At 32.7% G+C, this 13413-nt stretch overlaps 1 protein-coding gene across 1 annotated transcript; it reads right to left on the reverse strand.

The window, feature by feature from the left end:
- Nucleotides 1-983: 983 nt before the first annotated feature.
- Nucleotides 984-13060, reverse strand: LOC150035202 (ABC transporter B family member 11-like). Its single transcript, XM_090315138.1, has 13 exons — nucleotides 12843-13060; nucleotides 10892-10941; nucleotides 9331-9699; nucleotides 8696-8750; nucleotides 8216-8391; nucleotides 7810-8031; nucleotides 6955-7193; nucleotides 6348-6873; nucleotides 5391-5664; nucleotides 4183-5057; nucleotides 2925-3191; nucleotides 2570-2833; nucleotides 984-1805 (listed from the first exon to the last, which is right to left on the reverse strand). Exons 3-13 carry the CDS (start codon nucleotides 9670-9672, stop codon nucleotides 1146-1148), a joined length of 3900 nt encoding a protein of 1299 aa, XP_090171264.1. The 5' UTR covers nucleotides 9673-9699; nucleotides 10892-10941; nucleotides 12843-13060; the 3' UTR covers nucleotides 984-1145.
- Between the last annotated feature and the right edge of the window lie 353 nt (nucleotides 13061-13413).

Here is a 13413-nt window from a genome sequence, read left to right on the forward strand (position 1 = left end):
TCTACATTTACTTTGTTATTTTTTTTTACCCTAACTAAATTGATTACTTTAACCAAACTAAAATAATTTATTTTAAATAAGATCGGATAAAAATCGGTGATTACACTTAGTTCTTTTAAAAGGATGCATTAAAAACTAGTCATTGGTAGAGTGCTTATATTGAAAAATAGATTAACTACATGAATAGGCCATTTGAAAACTCAAATTACAAATAGAATTTTCAGCTTTGTCGATGCCCAAACTAATTGAAGTCAAAGTTAAAATTGAATTTATTGCTAAGCCCATTATATATTTTTTTTAATTAATGAATGGTTGAAATTTTTCAAAAAAAAAAAAAAAATACATACATTTTTTGACATTGAATTTTTACTTATAGGTCACTTTGGTCCCTAAATTTTTAAAACAATCCTTCCTTATTTCTCTTTAATATTGGAACGATCAAAGATTTTTAAAAAATACCATTAACTTATTTTTTTTTAAATACTCTTATTATTGGTGTATGAACACAAACCGTTAATATCCATTTGAAAAATATTCTTAAACTGTCAAAAGTTACATTGATACTCTTACCCTAGAAAAAAAAAAAAAAAAAAATTAAAATATAGTAATCAATTTATTTGAAGATTTCTTAAATTAGAAAAGAATCAATTTTAAAATAAATTATATACATATCTTTTTTATATATATAGATACTCCATTTTTTTCCACTTGTGTCCAATTCTTACATAATTTTTTTTCACAATAAAATATAAACCAAAATAGATATATTTGGCTACTTAATGCACAATCAACTACAAATGTATAAACATACTAACGGGTGCTTTGATAGTATGTTAAATCACTGATTGACCCAAAAGCTTAAGTTTATGAACGAAAGTAAATTTACTATTATATCATAATCCAACTGGCTCCTATAACAATAGGTTTCAATATGCATCAAAAATAGGTTTCAAAATATATAGCCCTACTTGCTGAGTACCTTGTATGCTTAAATCATTTTGTTTATATTGCATCATATAACACATTTAAGGGTTTGAACAACTTAAAAGTAAAACATAAACATACAATTTTGTTTGTAAAATTTGAAGAAAAAGAAAAAGTAAGAAGAGAGTTTAGCTGAAGTTTATAGGTAAGGGTGGTTGGAATTAGGAAGAAGCAGCAGCAGAAGTGTGGAGTTGAATTAAAGAAGCATAAAACCCATCTTTGATCGTGAGAAGCTTTTCATGCTTACCTTTCTCGACGATGATTCCATTCTTAACAACGGCGATCAGGTCGGCATTCATGATCGTCGAGAGACGATGAGCTACCACCACCGTGGTTCTATTCACCATCACTTTGTCTAATGCATCTTGTACAACTCGCTCCGACTCTGCATCTAGTGCGCTTGTGGCTTCATCTAGTAGTAGTATTTTTGGATTCTTTATGATCGCTCGGGCGATCGCCACTCGTTGCTTTTGGCCTCCTGATAACTGCACTCCTCTCTCCCCAACCACTGTGTCGTATCCATGTTGCAATCCACTTATGAACCGGTGTGCATTCGCCGCCTCTGCCGCCGCTATTATTTCCCCTTCGCTTGCCTTCCTATCCCCTCCTTTCCCGTACGCAATGTTGGCTCGTATAGTTTCGTTGAAAAGCACCGGCTCTTGGCTCACTAGACCCATTTGTTGCCTTAGCCATTTCAATTGTAGCTTTTGGATTTCTATACCGTCAATCGTTATCGTGCCCGAGTCAGGATTGTAAAACCTTTGCAACAACGCGATCACCGTGGATTTTCCACTACCACTTTCTCCAACCAGAGCTATTGTCTAAAACAGATATCACATCATAATCATAATCATAATAATCAAGGATAATTTTTAATTTTGCGCAAGTAACCACGATAAGTTTTTCTTCTTTCAAAACTAACACCTATTTAGAGAATTCGTTGAAATAGTTTTCCTAGATCCTCCCGGATTGATTCTTTTCATCATACATCCAAACCATCAATTTTTTTAGGTTTTCTCAATGGAACCTTCGCAAGGACGAAGACTAGGTTCATATGTAATCTTTCCCAAAACACGATCACCCAATCTTTCGTAGATCGCTCATAAGACTTGGGAAAGATTACATACAAACTTGGTGTTCATCATGACTGAGATTCCACAAAAAAAGTTCAAAAAAATTGATAGATCTCGACTGGGAAAAACCGAGAACAATTATTTCAATGAGCTCTCCAAAAAGGTGCTAGTTGTGAAAGAGGGAAACAATTTAGCATTATTTCTAACAAATTCTACATACTATGAAACATATATTATGTTAAGAAATTGACAATCTAGGATGAATAGAATATGTAAAACAATAGAGAATTGATATAAAGATTTACGTGGTTCATTAACAGTGTAGCTACGTTGATGAGGGCAAAGGGAGAGCAGTTTATTATTAGAGAATTTATATAGTACTCTTCTAAACCCTAGTATCAAAATCGTAAATAGGATAAATACAAATACAACTAAGATCATTCGAAGCACCCGATTCAATACATTCCAACATTTATCAATCATGAATTGAATGCACATATGATTTTGAATACCTTGCCAGGATGAATATGCAGGCTGAGATCTCTAAATATTTGTATGTTTGGCCTCGAAGGATACTTAAAACTTATATGTTTAAGCTCTATTTCTCCTTTTAAATCACTCAATATTGTTCCAGATTCATCGCTGGGATCTATCTTTGATTCCCTATCTATTATTGCAAATACTGAAGCAGCAGCAAGCTTAGCTTTGGTAGTGTCTTGAGTCATGGAGCTGGAATGAGAAATTCCAGTAGCTGCCATTGTCAAAGCAAAAAACACCTACATTGTCCACAGATTCCTCATATGTTAAAAATGAAGAAATGACAAGCACAAAAAGCAAGCAAGCAAGCAGAGGGATGGATTAATTTACTCGAAACACTTCAGCAAACGTTGTTCTACCGTCGTCCACCAAACGAGCACCGACATAGAATGTAAGGGCGTATACGTTGAACAATAAGAAGAAAGACACTCCAAATCCAATTCCACTGATGAAGCCTTGTCTTATTCCTGATTTCAATGGGGCTTCGCATTTGCTTTTGTAAATGTTCATCACTTTATCTTCTGCACAAAAAGAAGCAACTGTTCTTATGCCCCCCACTGCGTCGTTCGCAACTTGGCTTGCTTCTTCATACATACTCTGCATTGCAAAAACACGTCTATAAGTAGTTTACAAAGGCTCCGTTTAATAACGTTCATGTTTCTTGTTTTCTATTTAAAAACTAGAAACAAGAATATGTTTGGTAATTGTTTCTGTTTTTGAAAAAAAAAAAAAAAGAAACATAAACTTGTTTGATAACTATTTCTCATTTCTTATTTCTTTTTTTTTTCCTTACTATTATTTATAAAAAAAATCCCGACACAATATTAGGAGTTACCCAAGACCTCTCGAATGAGTTGAAAACATACATGCTCTCTACAACCAACTAGGCAAAAAGAAACTTTGCTTCAAAACATGACCATATAGAGAAATCCAAAAACAAAACAAGGAGAAGCTACTTTTTTTAGAAGCATTTAAAAGATTTAGAAACAAGAAACTAGAACAGTTATTAAACTAGTCAGTTTCTTATAGAAATTGGAAAAAAAAAAAAAAAACACAAGAAACAAGAAACAGAAAATGAGAACGTGTAAAGCCCCCGATTATCTACACTTATAAGAGGAAGGGTAAAAAGGAAAAAGAGCAAGGAAATTTGGTTATGAAGAGAATGGAGAGAGCAAATGCGGTTTTAGAAGGGGTAGTGGGAGAGAAATTTGGTTAAGGTAGGGACCAGCTGCAGGTTAAATATCTCAATAGGAAATCCAAGAAGGGTGCAGAAAAATAAGAAGAAGAGTCTTCATGGAAAGATTTCCAAGCTCTCTCGAACTTCCGCTGGGTTTCTAAGGGTTACTTGCTTGTTTTGTTAATTTCTATTGTTCTCTAGTGATCTGAGACCTTGATTTTCTTCTTACTTGTTGCTTAACGTTAGCATATTAATAGAAGAAGGTCTCGACTTATTTGTGGTTTTGTTCTTCTTAGCTGTGGTATTTTAATCTATGAAAGGTTAGTTTGTGGGATTGATTGAAGTTAGGATCGAGAGTTTTAACGCAACGTTACCAAACAATCACACAATATAAGGAGATTGAAGACTCACCTTGGCGTCGCCGCTAAATCCTCTCATGAATCTAATCTGTATAAGTGAATTAATGGCGATGAGAGGAATGAGAGCAAGAACAATGAGAGCCAATTCCCAGCTTGCAACAAAGGCAATCACTAAACCTGCAACAGCAGAAGCAACATTGCCTACATTCTGAGAGAGTGAATCCCCAACTAAGGCTCTAACAGAGGCTGCATCAGATGATAATCTTGCACCAATGGCTCCACTAGAATGTTCAGCCTCATCAAACCAACTCACTTCCATATGAACCACCTTCTCGAAACACAACGCTCTGATGCGCTCAATTAACTTACATCCCCCTACCGAAAAGAAGTAAGCCCGCCATGGATGTGCCACAAGTGAAGCCACACCAAGAACTATGTAAATGATGGCCCAAAACTTGGTATCTTTCTTTAATTGGTCTGGGGGAAGGTAAAATGTCTTTATCACAGTAGAAATTAGTAGTCCAAAAATGGGAAGTATCACTCCACACAGCACTGCTCCAATTGTTCCTATCAGAAGCACAGGAATCTCTGGCTTATTAAGTCCGGCAAGACGGCGGAGAGAAACCGGAGGAGCTTTTAAGGATTCATCTTCAATTGTGTCATCGACGTCGCCGGCATCCGGTAAGTCAAGTCCTGTTGTCAAACCGAACATAGATAAAGACCGACGGCTGCTGCGACCAACGGATGATCCTCTACTTATGGATCTTGGATAAGGTGCCTTTTGACTTGATTGTCTCATTGATTCCAAAGAAAACTCTTGTCGATTTACATCTTCTGAAGCTCTTGCTGAGTCTTGGTTTGCTTCTTGCAGGCGTATTAATTGTGAATATGCACCGTTTGGATCCATGATGAGTTGCAAGTGGGAACCTGCTCAATTGAACAAGGACGGAGATTTTGTTAGATGATATAATATAAAATTTTTTGAGTTTTTCGTATGAATGACCTTAAGAAAAGAACGAGAGCTAGAGTGAGTAGCTAGAGCAAGTATCATGAATCGAGCCACCAAGCATGCATCTCAAGATCGTTATGACAATTTGACCATGTGGTGACGCAAGCAAAAGGTCAAAAAGCTTTAACTTTTTAAAACCTAGGTCATTTTTTTTCATTCGTTCCCCTCGAAGGGGCTTTCCGTCGTAAATTTCCAAAAAGTTTTTACTATCAGTTTGTGAAAATGAATGAAATGAAGGACATATACAATACCTTTCTCAACCATCCTCCCTCTGTGAATTACAGCAATCATGTCAGCATTCCTAACAGTGCTCAAACGATGGGCAACAATCACAGTAGTTCTATTCACCATAATCCTATCTAAAGCCTCTTGCACAACTCTTTCAGATTCTGCATCAAGTGCACTTGTGGCTTCATCAAGTAGTAAAATTCTAGGGTTCTTCAAAATTGCTCTTGCTATTGCAATCCTTTGTTTCTGCCCTCCAGATAGCTGAGTTCCATGCTCCCCCACCATCGTATCCAATCCCTATGACCATCAAATTCAATTAACTAATATGTTCATGTTTTAGATGCATTCAAATGTACATGAGGATAAATGCATGTATGGAGAATTTGTGAAGCAACCTAAAAACGTTTTCATTTTTCACGGCTAGTATCCTTCTAGAAAATTCGTTGTAATAATTTTTCACTGAGATCAACCATCAAGATTTGAACAATTTTCTTTTTCATCTTATATCTAAATTATTGAATCTTTTTTGGACTTTTCCTAGTGGAATCTTGACTAGGATGAAGATTTTGATCTTTTCCAAAATTTAAAAATCACATTGTGATCACCTAAGATCCATTTGGAAAGTTCGTTTAGATAATTGGTAAATCCTTTAAGAAATTTGGAAATCTAAGAAACAAATATTGGGTGCTAGTAGATTTGATATAAGATGCGGTAAAGATAACAAAATGTTTGGAGAGATTACATAATATTTGAAATAATTATGTAGAATCTCGGTGTTCATCCTATGAGATTTTACTAAGAAAGCTCAAAACAATCGATAGTTTGGATATAAGATTAAAAAATTAATTTTTTTTGTTTAAATCTCGGTGGTCGATCTTGACAACCAAGTAAAAACTATTTCAACGAATTTTCTAAGAGGGTGGTGTTACGAAAAATGAAAACATTTGACGGTTATTTCTGACAATCATTTGTAGAATTACCTGAGGCAGTTTGTCAATAAATTTAGCAGCATTTGCTAGTTCACAAGCCCCTTTAATTTCCTCATAAGTTGCATCATCTTTGCCATATGCAATATTATCTTTAATGGAGGCAGTGAAAAGTATTGGTTCTTGGCTAACAAGACCGATTTTCGTCCGAATCCATCTAAGCTGAAAATCTTTCAGGTTAACGCCATCGATGAGTACCTCACCGGACTGCGGATCATAAAATCTCTCTATCAAACTGATTACTGTTGACTTGCCACTGCCACTTTCTCCAACTAATGCTGCAGTAGTGCCACTAGGAATGTGAAGAGAGAAGCCATTGAATATGGCTTCATCTGGCCTGGTTGGATAACTAAAATACACATCTTTTAAATCTATGTCTCCTTGAATATCATCTAATGTTTTGCCCTTTGGATCATAAACATCAATATTTGGCTTCCTTTCAATTGTCTCGAACATCTTATAGGCAGCGGCTCGACCCGCAGCGAATGCGCTCATGCACGGTGATATTTGGCCTAAGGACCTGAAGAGAAATTTGCATATGAATGTTGCACAAAATGCCATGGATTTGTGGATATCCAAAAGATTATTGTTATGCACTTACATTGAGCCTGCCAAGACAGCTACAATGACGTTTATCACTTGACCGCCATTATATCCTTTCTCTAGTATCATCTTTCCGCCAAACCAAACAGCCAAAGAGTAAGAACAAAATACAATCATCATTACCATACCAATTCCTATTCCACCACCCAAACCTTCCTTCACACCAGATTTATAAGCATGTACTAGGAACTTCTCGTAACTTCTTATAGCTTGCTTCTCACCCGTAAATGATGCAACCTAAAGATACAAAAATTTTAATGTTATGAAATCGATAATCAAAGATAAACAAAAAAATATAAACGTTAGAGAATCGACATAGAGATCTACAACGTTCATTAAAGAGGTGTTTGGACCAAGGAGTTGAGAAGTGTGAAGTTGTAAACTTCCATTCCTTGTTTGGCCTAAGGAGTTTGTGGGCCTAAGACTATAAAACATCAATTGTATGTCTTATTAATTCCTTATACTGTGACTCCATGAGTTCACAACTCCCCAGACTTCACAACTTCACTACACTCTTCACCCCAAACACCCCTTACCAGTTTGTTAGCTATGTTAAGATTACAGATTTTGAGCAAAAAAAAAAAAAAAAAAAAAATTACAGATTTAGAGGCTCTAGTAGAGTTACAGAGTTTGTTTAATGCACTCTTCTAAACTCCAAGGCCAAAATCATAAATAACATGAATATGAATACAACTTAAGTTGTGTCTCCCCTAGACACAACTGACTTATTGACTCGATGCTTGGTTATTCAGAGTGCTAGATAATAGATTCAAGGCATTTCAACACTTAAGTTTCAAGCTAAAATGATCACACATTCATCTTTCGGAGTAATAGAGAGTTGAATTGTTTATACCGTTCTGATCGAGCCAATAGTCTGCTCAACGACATTTGCTGCATTCGCATAAGCGCTTTGCCCTCGAGCAGCCATATTGTACATGAATCGAGCAATTGTTGCTCCAGCTACCACAAGAAGTGGGATGGCGGATAACATCACCAATGCCAACAGCCAACCTCTTACAAAAGCTATTGTGAACCCTCCAATGAAGGTTGTAATTAGTTGGACAGTTTTCCCAACCTGTATAAGAAGAAGATCAACAATGTTAGTTCCTTTTCCTTGTGTTGAAGAATCCTACGCTACAAGAAAATGAGTTTCCGCCAACGGAATTTTGTAGCCGTTGGGACATCCTCTATATCCCGACGCCAATCTTTGATGCGTCGGGATAGAGTTCGAAAAAGCGAATTGTGAGTTATAATCATACCTTTTCACCCATAGCATCTTGAATTAGGACAGTATCACCAGACATTCTACCCACAACTTCTCCAGTATTTGTTTCTTTGTCAAAGAAAGCAACATCTTGTCTTAATATAGTTTTCAAATACAACCCTCTAATCCTTGCAGCTTGTCTTTCCCCTGTTACTATCCAACATGACACCTCTGCATACACATTATCTAATTAGACACATCCCGTGTTATATTTAAGGTATGTTTAAGAGTGATTTTATAATACTTAAAATCACTTTTAAATATATTTTTAATTGTCCAAAACCAATTTTAATGATACGAAAATTACATTTAAAAGTGTAAAATTAAATATTAGATTAATTTTAAGTTATTAAAGTCGTGTTTCAAAGTTATTTTAAACTTGACAAAAATAATTTTAACAATTTCAAAATCACTCCCATACATGCACACATACGTAGATATTATTAAACATTGATAGATTTTGATATCTACTTACGGAGAAATGCTGCTACTGCAGTTCCAATGGCCAAGTACACAAATTTTAGGCACACCTACATGTATATGTATATATATATATGCTTAATGCTTGGAGATGAGAAGGCAACCAAGATGACTCTTGTAAAACGAAAGGAAAAGATTAATTTATACCCCTAAATTTTTAGCATTGTGTCAATTAAAATCCTGAACTTTTGTAAGTATATCAACGTACCCTCTCTAAATTTCATTCGACCAATATATCATGTGAAACTTGTGATTTCAGTCAATCAAACTCCTAAATTTTCATAAGCCAATCAATTTAGACATTTCATTATAATTACCTTTGAAAATCATTCATGCATTGATACTCCAATGTGTGTAGACTTCTTCAAATGTTGGTTTTACAAAACCGAACAATTAGAGTAAATGCATGGATGATTCTCAAAGAAAATTCTGACTAAGAGTCTAAATTGATCAATTTAAGAAAGTTTAAGGGTTTAATAGATACAGTTATAAACTTCACACGAGGTTTTCTCAAACGAAATATAATGGAGAGTGTAAATTGATATACTCACAAAAGTTCAGGGTTTTAAATGGATCCAAACCCGAAAATATAGAGGTATGAAATAACTTAAGATTATAAAATTTTTTAACCTTGGAAACGGCAGAAACAATGTTGTGAGTACCCTGATTACTTCCAAAGGAATTGATAAGTTGTCCAAAGAGCACAGTCATTAGAGGCATTCCCACTCCATTTCCTATGCCTCCAATGCTTCCAACCAACATAAGTATGTAATCATATGAATCTGCAAAGGAAAACAGCTTAAGAAAAGGAACAGATTTGGCTTTCTCCTCTTCTTCTTTCTTCTTATTCTCCTCTCCTCCCTTCTGCTTGCCATTCAAGCTCGGGTTGCTTGATCCCGATGGCGACGATACATTCTCGGCCATATTCCTCTTCCAAACTAGGCCATTTTCTACGTTCTCATCTCTCTCCATTTGATCTTGGACTACTTTAATTTACACCTACAAGACGCACACAAATGCCCGAAATCAACACCCCAGATACACAACAGTTGATCAACGATAATCATGTTAAATCACTAATTGAGTTAAAAAAAAATAACGTTACAAGAATTTGAACACAAGACCTTTTGCTTTGGTACTACGTTCAATCATTGATTGACTTAAAAGCTTACGCTTATGGGTGAAGTTAAATTTAATAAATCCAAAGCCGTCATTGGCAAGAGAAACACAAACTATTATTACATGTAAGAATGCAAAAATGAACAAATTTTGATTTTAGGCCATGTTTACCAATTCATAATGAAAATTGGTATAATCGTAATCGAATTCTATTGACAGATCAGGGTCTCAATCGCAAATGTAATTAGATCGCTTTTGTTCTCATTTACCTAAAATTAAGAATTTTGTCAAATTTACTATTACTGTTATGATTACTTTTATCTCTAAGAGCCAAATCATAACAATAACAGTAACGATATGTGTCAACATCTATAGTTTTTTTTATTTGAAACAATAACAATAATGGTAACTATAACCATAACCATAACAATTACTGTAACGGTAACGATACGACATAATTTTCGAATGCAATTCAATTGATCAACTCATGTTCATCGTTCAGATTACATTACCTGATTACAGATTTTCAACTAGGGCCTACATATCAATACGAATGCGGAATGCCGGTAAACACTAACAAACGTAAAAAAATGGGTCCGCACATTCCAAATTACTTCATTTATTGCGATACACCTTTCGTAGATGTGGCTTTAATGTTGTAAACATAAGTTTTGTTGCAATGTAATGATACGAACAATGGTTACAACCCTAGGTAAATAAAAGGTAATAAAGAATTTTGTAACTTGAAACTTTAAATCATAAACATATAGGCAAATCAAATCTATCACCAAAAACTTGTACCCATAGTGTTAATCTGAAATTGTTCTTTTTTTTTCTTTCTTTTTTTCCAGAAAAATATGAAAACGGTTCTAAATTCTCAAATAATCATAAAATATCTCAAACATTTTAGAACCATTATTTCAGCTAAAAGCACGAAGTTACTAAAAATTTCATGAACAATATCAAGAAATCTTAATAAAATTTTTATTGAATTGAACATAATTATATATTTCTTGACATTCCATAATACAAGTAAATAATAAAAAAATATTTAGTAAAATAGACTACTCACCGAATTGACGTTGTGCTTCAAATCATAAATTACTCCTACTTCTGTCCAACCTGAAATTATAATGAAGTATAAGAAATTGTGATTTTGCAATTTATTAAAGTATAAGAAATTGTGATTTTGCATTTTATTAAAGTATAAGAAATTGTGATTTTGTATTTTATTTTCTCTCATCATATATAAATACTATATTTTTTTCGAACGATTTTTAAATATAGAAAAACGAATCAAAATATTTACAAAATATAACAAAATTTTAGAATTATCAATGATAAACGTTAATAAAAACGGATAGACTTCTATCTATCAACATCTATCATTCATAATTATGAAATTTTGTTATATTTTGTAAATATTTTCAGCAGTTTTACCATTTAAAATAATTTATCTTCCTTTTTCTAATAAAAATAATTTTTTTCACAAAGTCAGCCAAACTTAACATTAATTCACATGACATTTCTCTTTAAAAGTCGAACATCATATATGAACTAAATAAAATAAAACATTTCCTTGCTCCCAAATTAACATTTCACGTTGTCAGCTGCACTCAGCCATGTGACCAACCATATGACGCCACGTGTTAAGCCCTTTTTGTGTGTACGTTTTTGTAATTTTGCGTTTTGTCCCTCTCTATCTTCCATTTTTAAACACTATAATTTTTTTTTTCTTTTTACTTCTTTTACTTCTTTTATATATATATATATATATATATATATATATATATATATTTCTTTTTAAAAAATAAACTGATAATTTGGAGGGATTTCAAATAAGTTGTTTGTTACTAGGAGAGAAGGAGAAAATTTTCAAATTATTTAGGCAACCAAAAAAAAAAAAAACATTTTGGTCCATTTTTTATTTTTTTATTTTTTACTAAATACTCATTTTTTTCTAATATAAAAACCCTTTTTCCAAGCACCAAATGGAAAATAAGTATTTTAAAAAAAATTAGAAGAGAAAGCGAGTATTTTAATGACAATTAAAAGTTAAAAGTATAAATCTTAAAATTTAAATATCATGGTGAAACAAAATTCAAACCTTAAAATTAAAATGGTAATATTTTAAAATTTAAAACTAAATTCAAAATAAAATCAAAACTAAAAGTTGAATACCTTAGAACCTAGAATCAAAATGAAACTTGACTCAAAACCTATAGATCATATAAATATACCTTTCCCTCAAAAAAAATCTAAATAAGATAGTTGAATTTTGTCGAATTCATTTAAAAGTAAATTACTTATTTAAATGTGTTATATTCTACTTTTCAATTAACCAAAAATAATTAAAAGTCTATATTATTACTTCTCCCTTTATATTTGAAATCATTTTCACACCAAATGAAAAAAAAAAAATTAAAATCATTTTTTAGATTTAAGATCACAAAATTTAAAATAATTTATTGAACTCACTTGAATCCAAATGATTTTTAAAAAGAGTAGGGAAATATTCTCTTTTCTCCTTTAATTTTATTTTACATTTTTTCTTACTTTTTTTTCCCTCTCCCTCCTTTGATCATCCTCTTCCTCTTCAATTCCCACTTCATTTCCTCTCTCCTCTGTAAGGTCTTATTTTCCTCCATAGCCAACCCTTTGTAAGTTCCTTTATATTTCTTTTATTTATTTATTTATTATTATTATTATTACAAACCAGCCAAATCCCTCTTGGAAATTCTTCTCATTTTCCTTTAAACAAATTCTCCAATCAATATTTTAAAATTCTCCCTTGATACCTTCATTTCCAACTCCAAGAAGTTCTTGCCCAAAAAAAAAAAAGACAGAACCTTTACCTCATTTGAACCATATATATAACAATTCACTTTCTACTAATGCCATTTTTTGTAAACTAGAAAAAAAAAAAATTCAAGTCTTTCTTAAAACAAGGGAAAAAAACAAGCCAAAAAAATAAATTAAAAAAAAAAAACAAAATATTGTGATTGAAATTTAACAACACTTACCAAATATTGAGTTCTCCATAGTGTTTAAGCTTCATAGATCCCTCCAACTTCAGCCAAACTTTGCTTCTATTTTCTCTCCCTATTCTGATTGTTTTTTTTTTCCCCTTCTTTTTATAAACTAATAATTAACCCTTCTAAAGTCTCTTCTTTCTCACCTACACTCTACAAATACAACACAAATAAATATTAAAATCAAATAATGAGAAAATAAATAAACTAAGCTAGACTTGGTCCTGTTTCTTATATATATATATATATATATACACTTAGCTTACCTGTATATATCTTGCTTTCATTAATTAACACTCAATTAATTTAATAAATCAACTAGTCCTAGCCGCTTGCTGGTATTAATCAACTATTTTTTTCATTTTTCTCTCTTTTATGTAACAGTTGACTAATTTTTTCTAGATGCACAAGTTCTGCTAAGGACTCAGTTGTCTTTTTACCTTTATACATTATTTTAAAAAGAAAAAGTCAAATTGTTGGTTAAGGGCAAAAAGGTAAAATCATCCATAATTAAAAAAAAATAATAATAAAATTGGCAATACTTACAGATCCCTCAAAACTT

Source organism: Benincasa hispida, chromosome 7 (genome assembly GCF_027475165.1).
Source record: "Benincasa hispida cultivar pf3 chromosome 7, pf3_genome.v1.1, whole genome shotgun sequence".
Taxonomy (NCBI): Eukaryota; Viridiplantae; Streptophyta; class Magnoliopsida; order Cucurbitales; family Cucurbitaceae; genus Benincasa; species Benincasa hispida.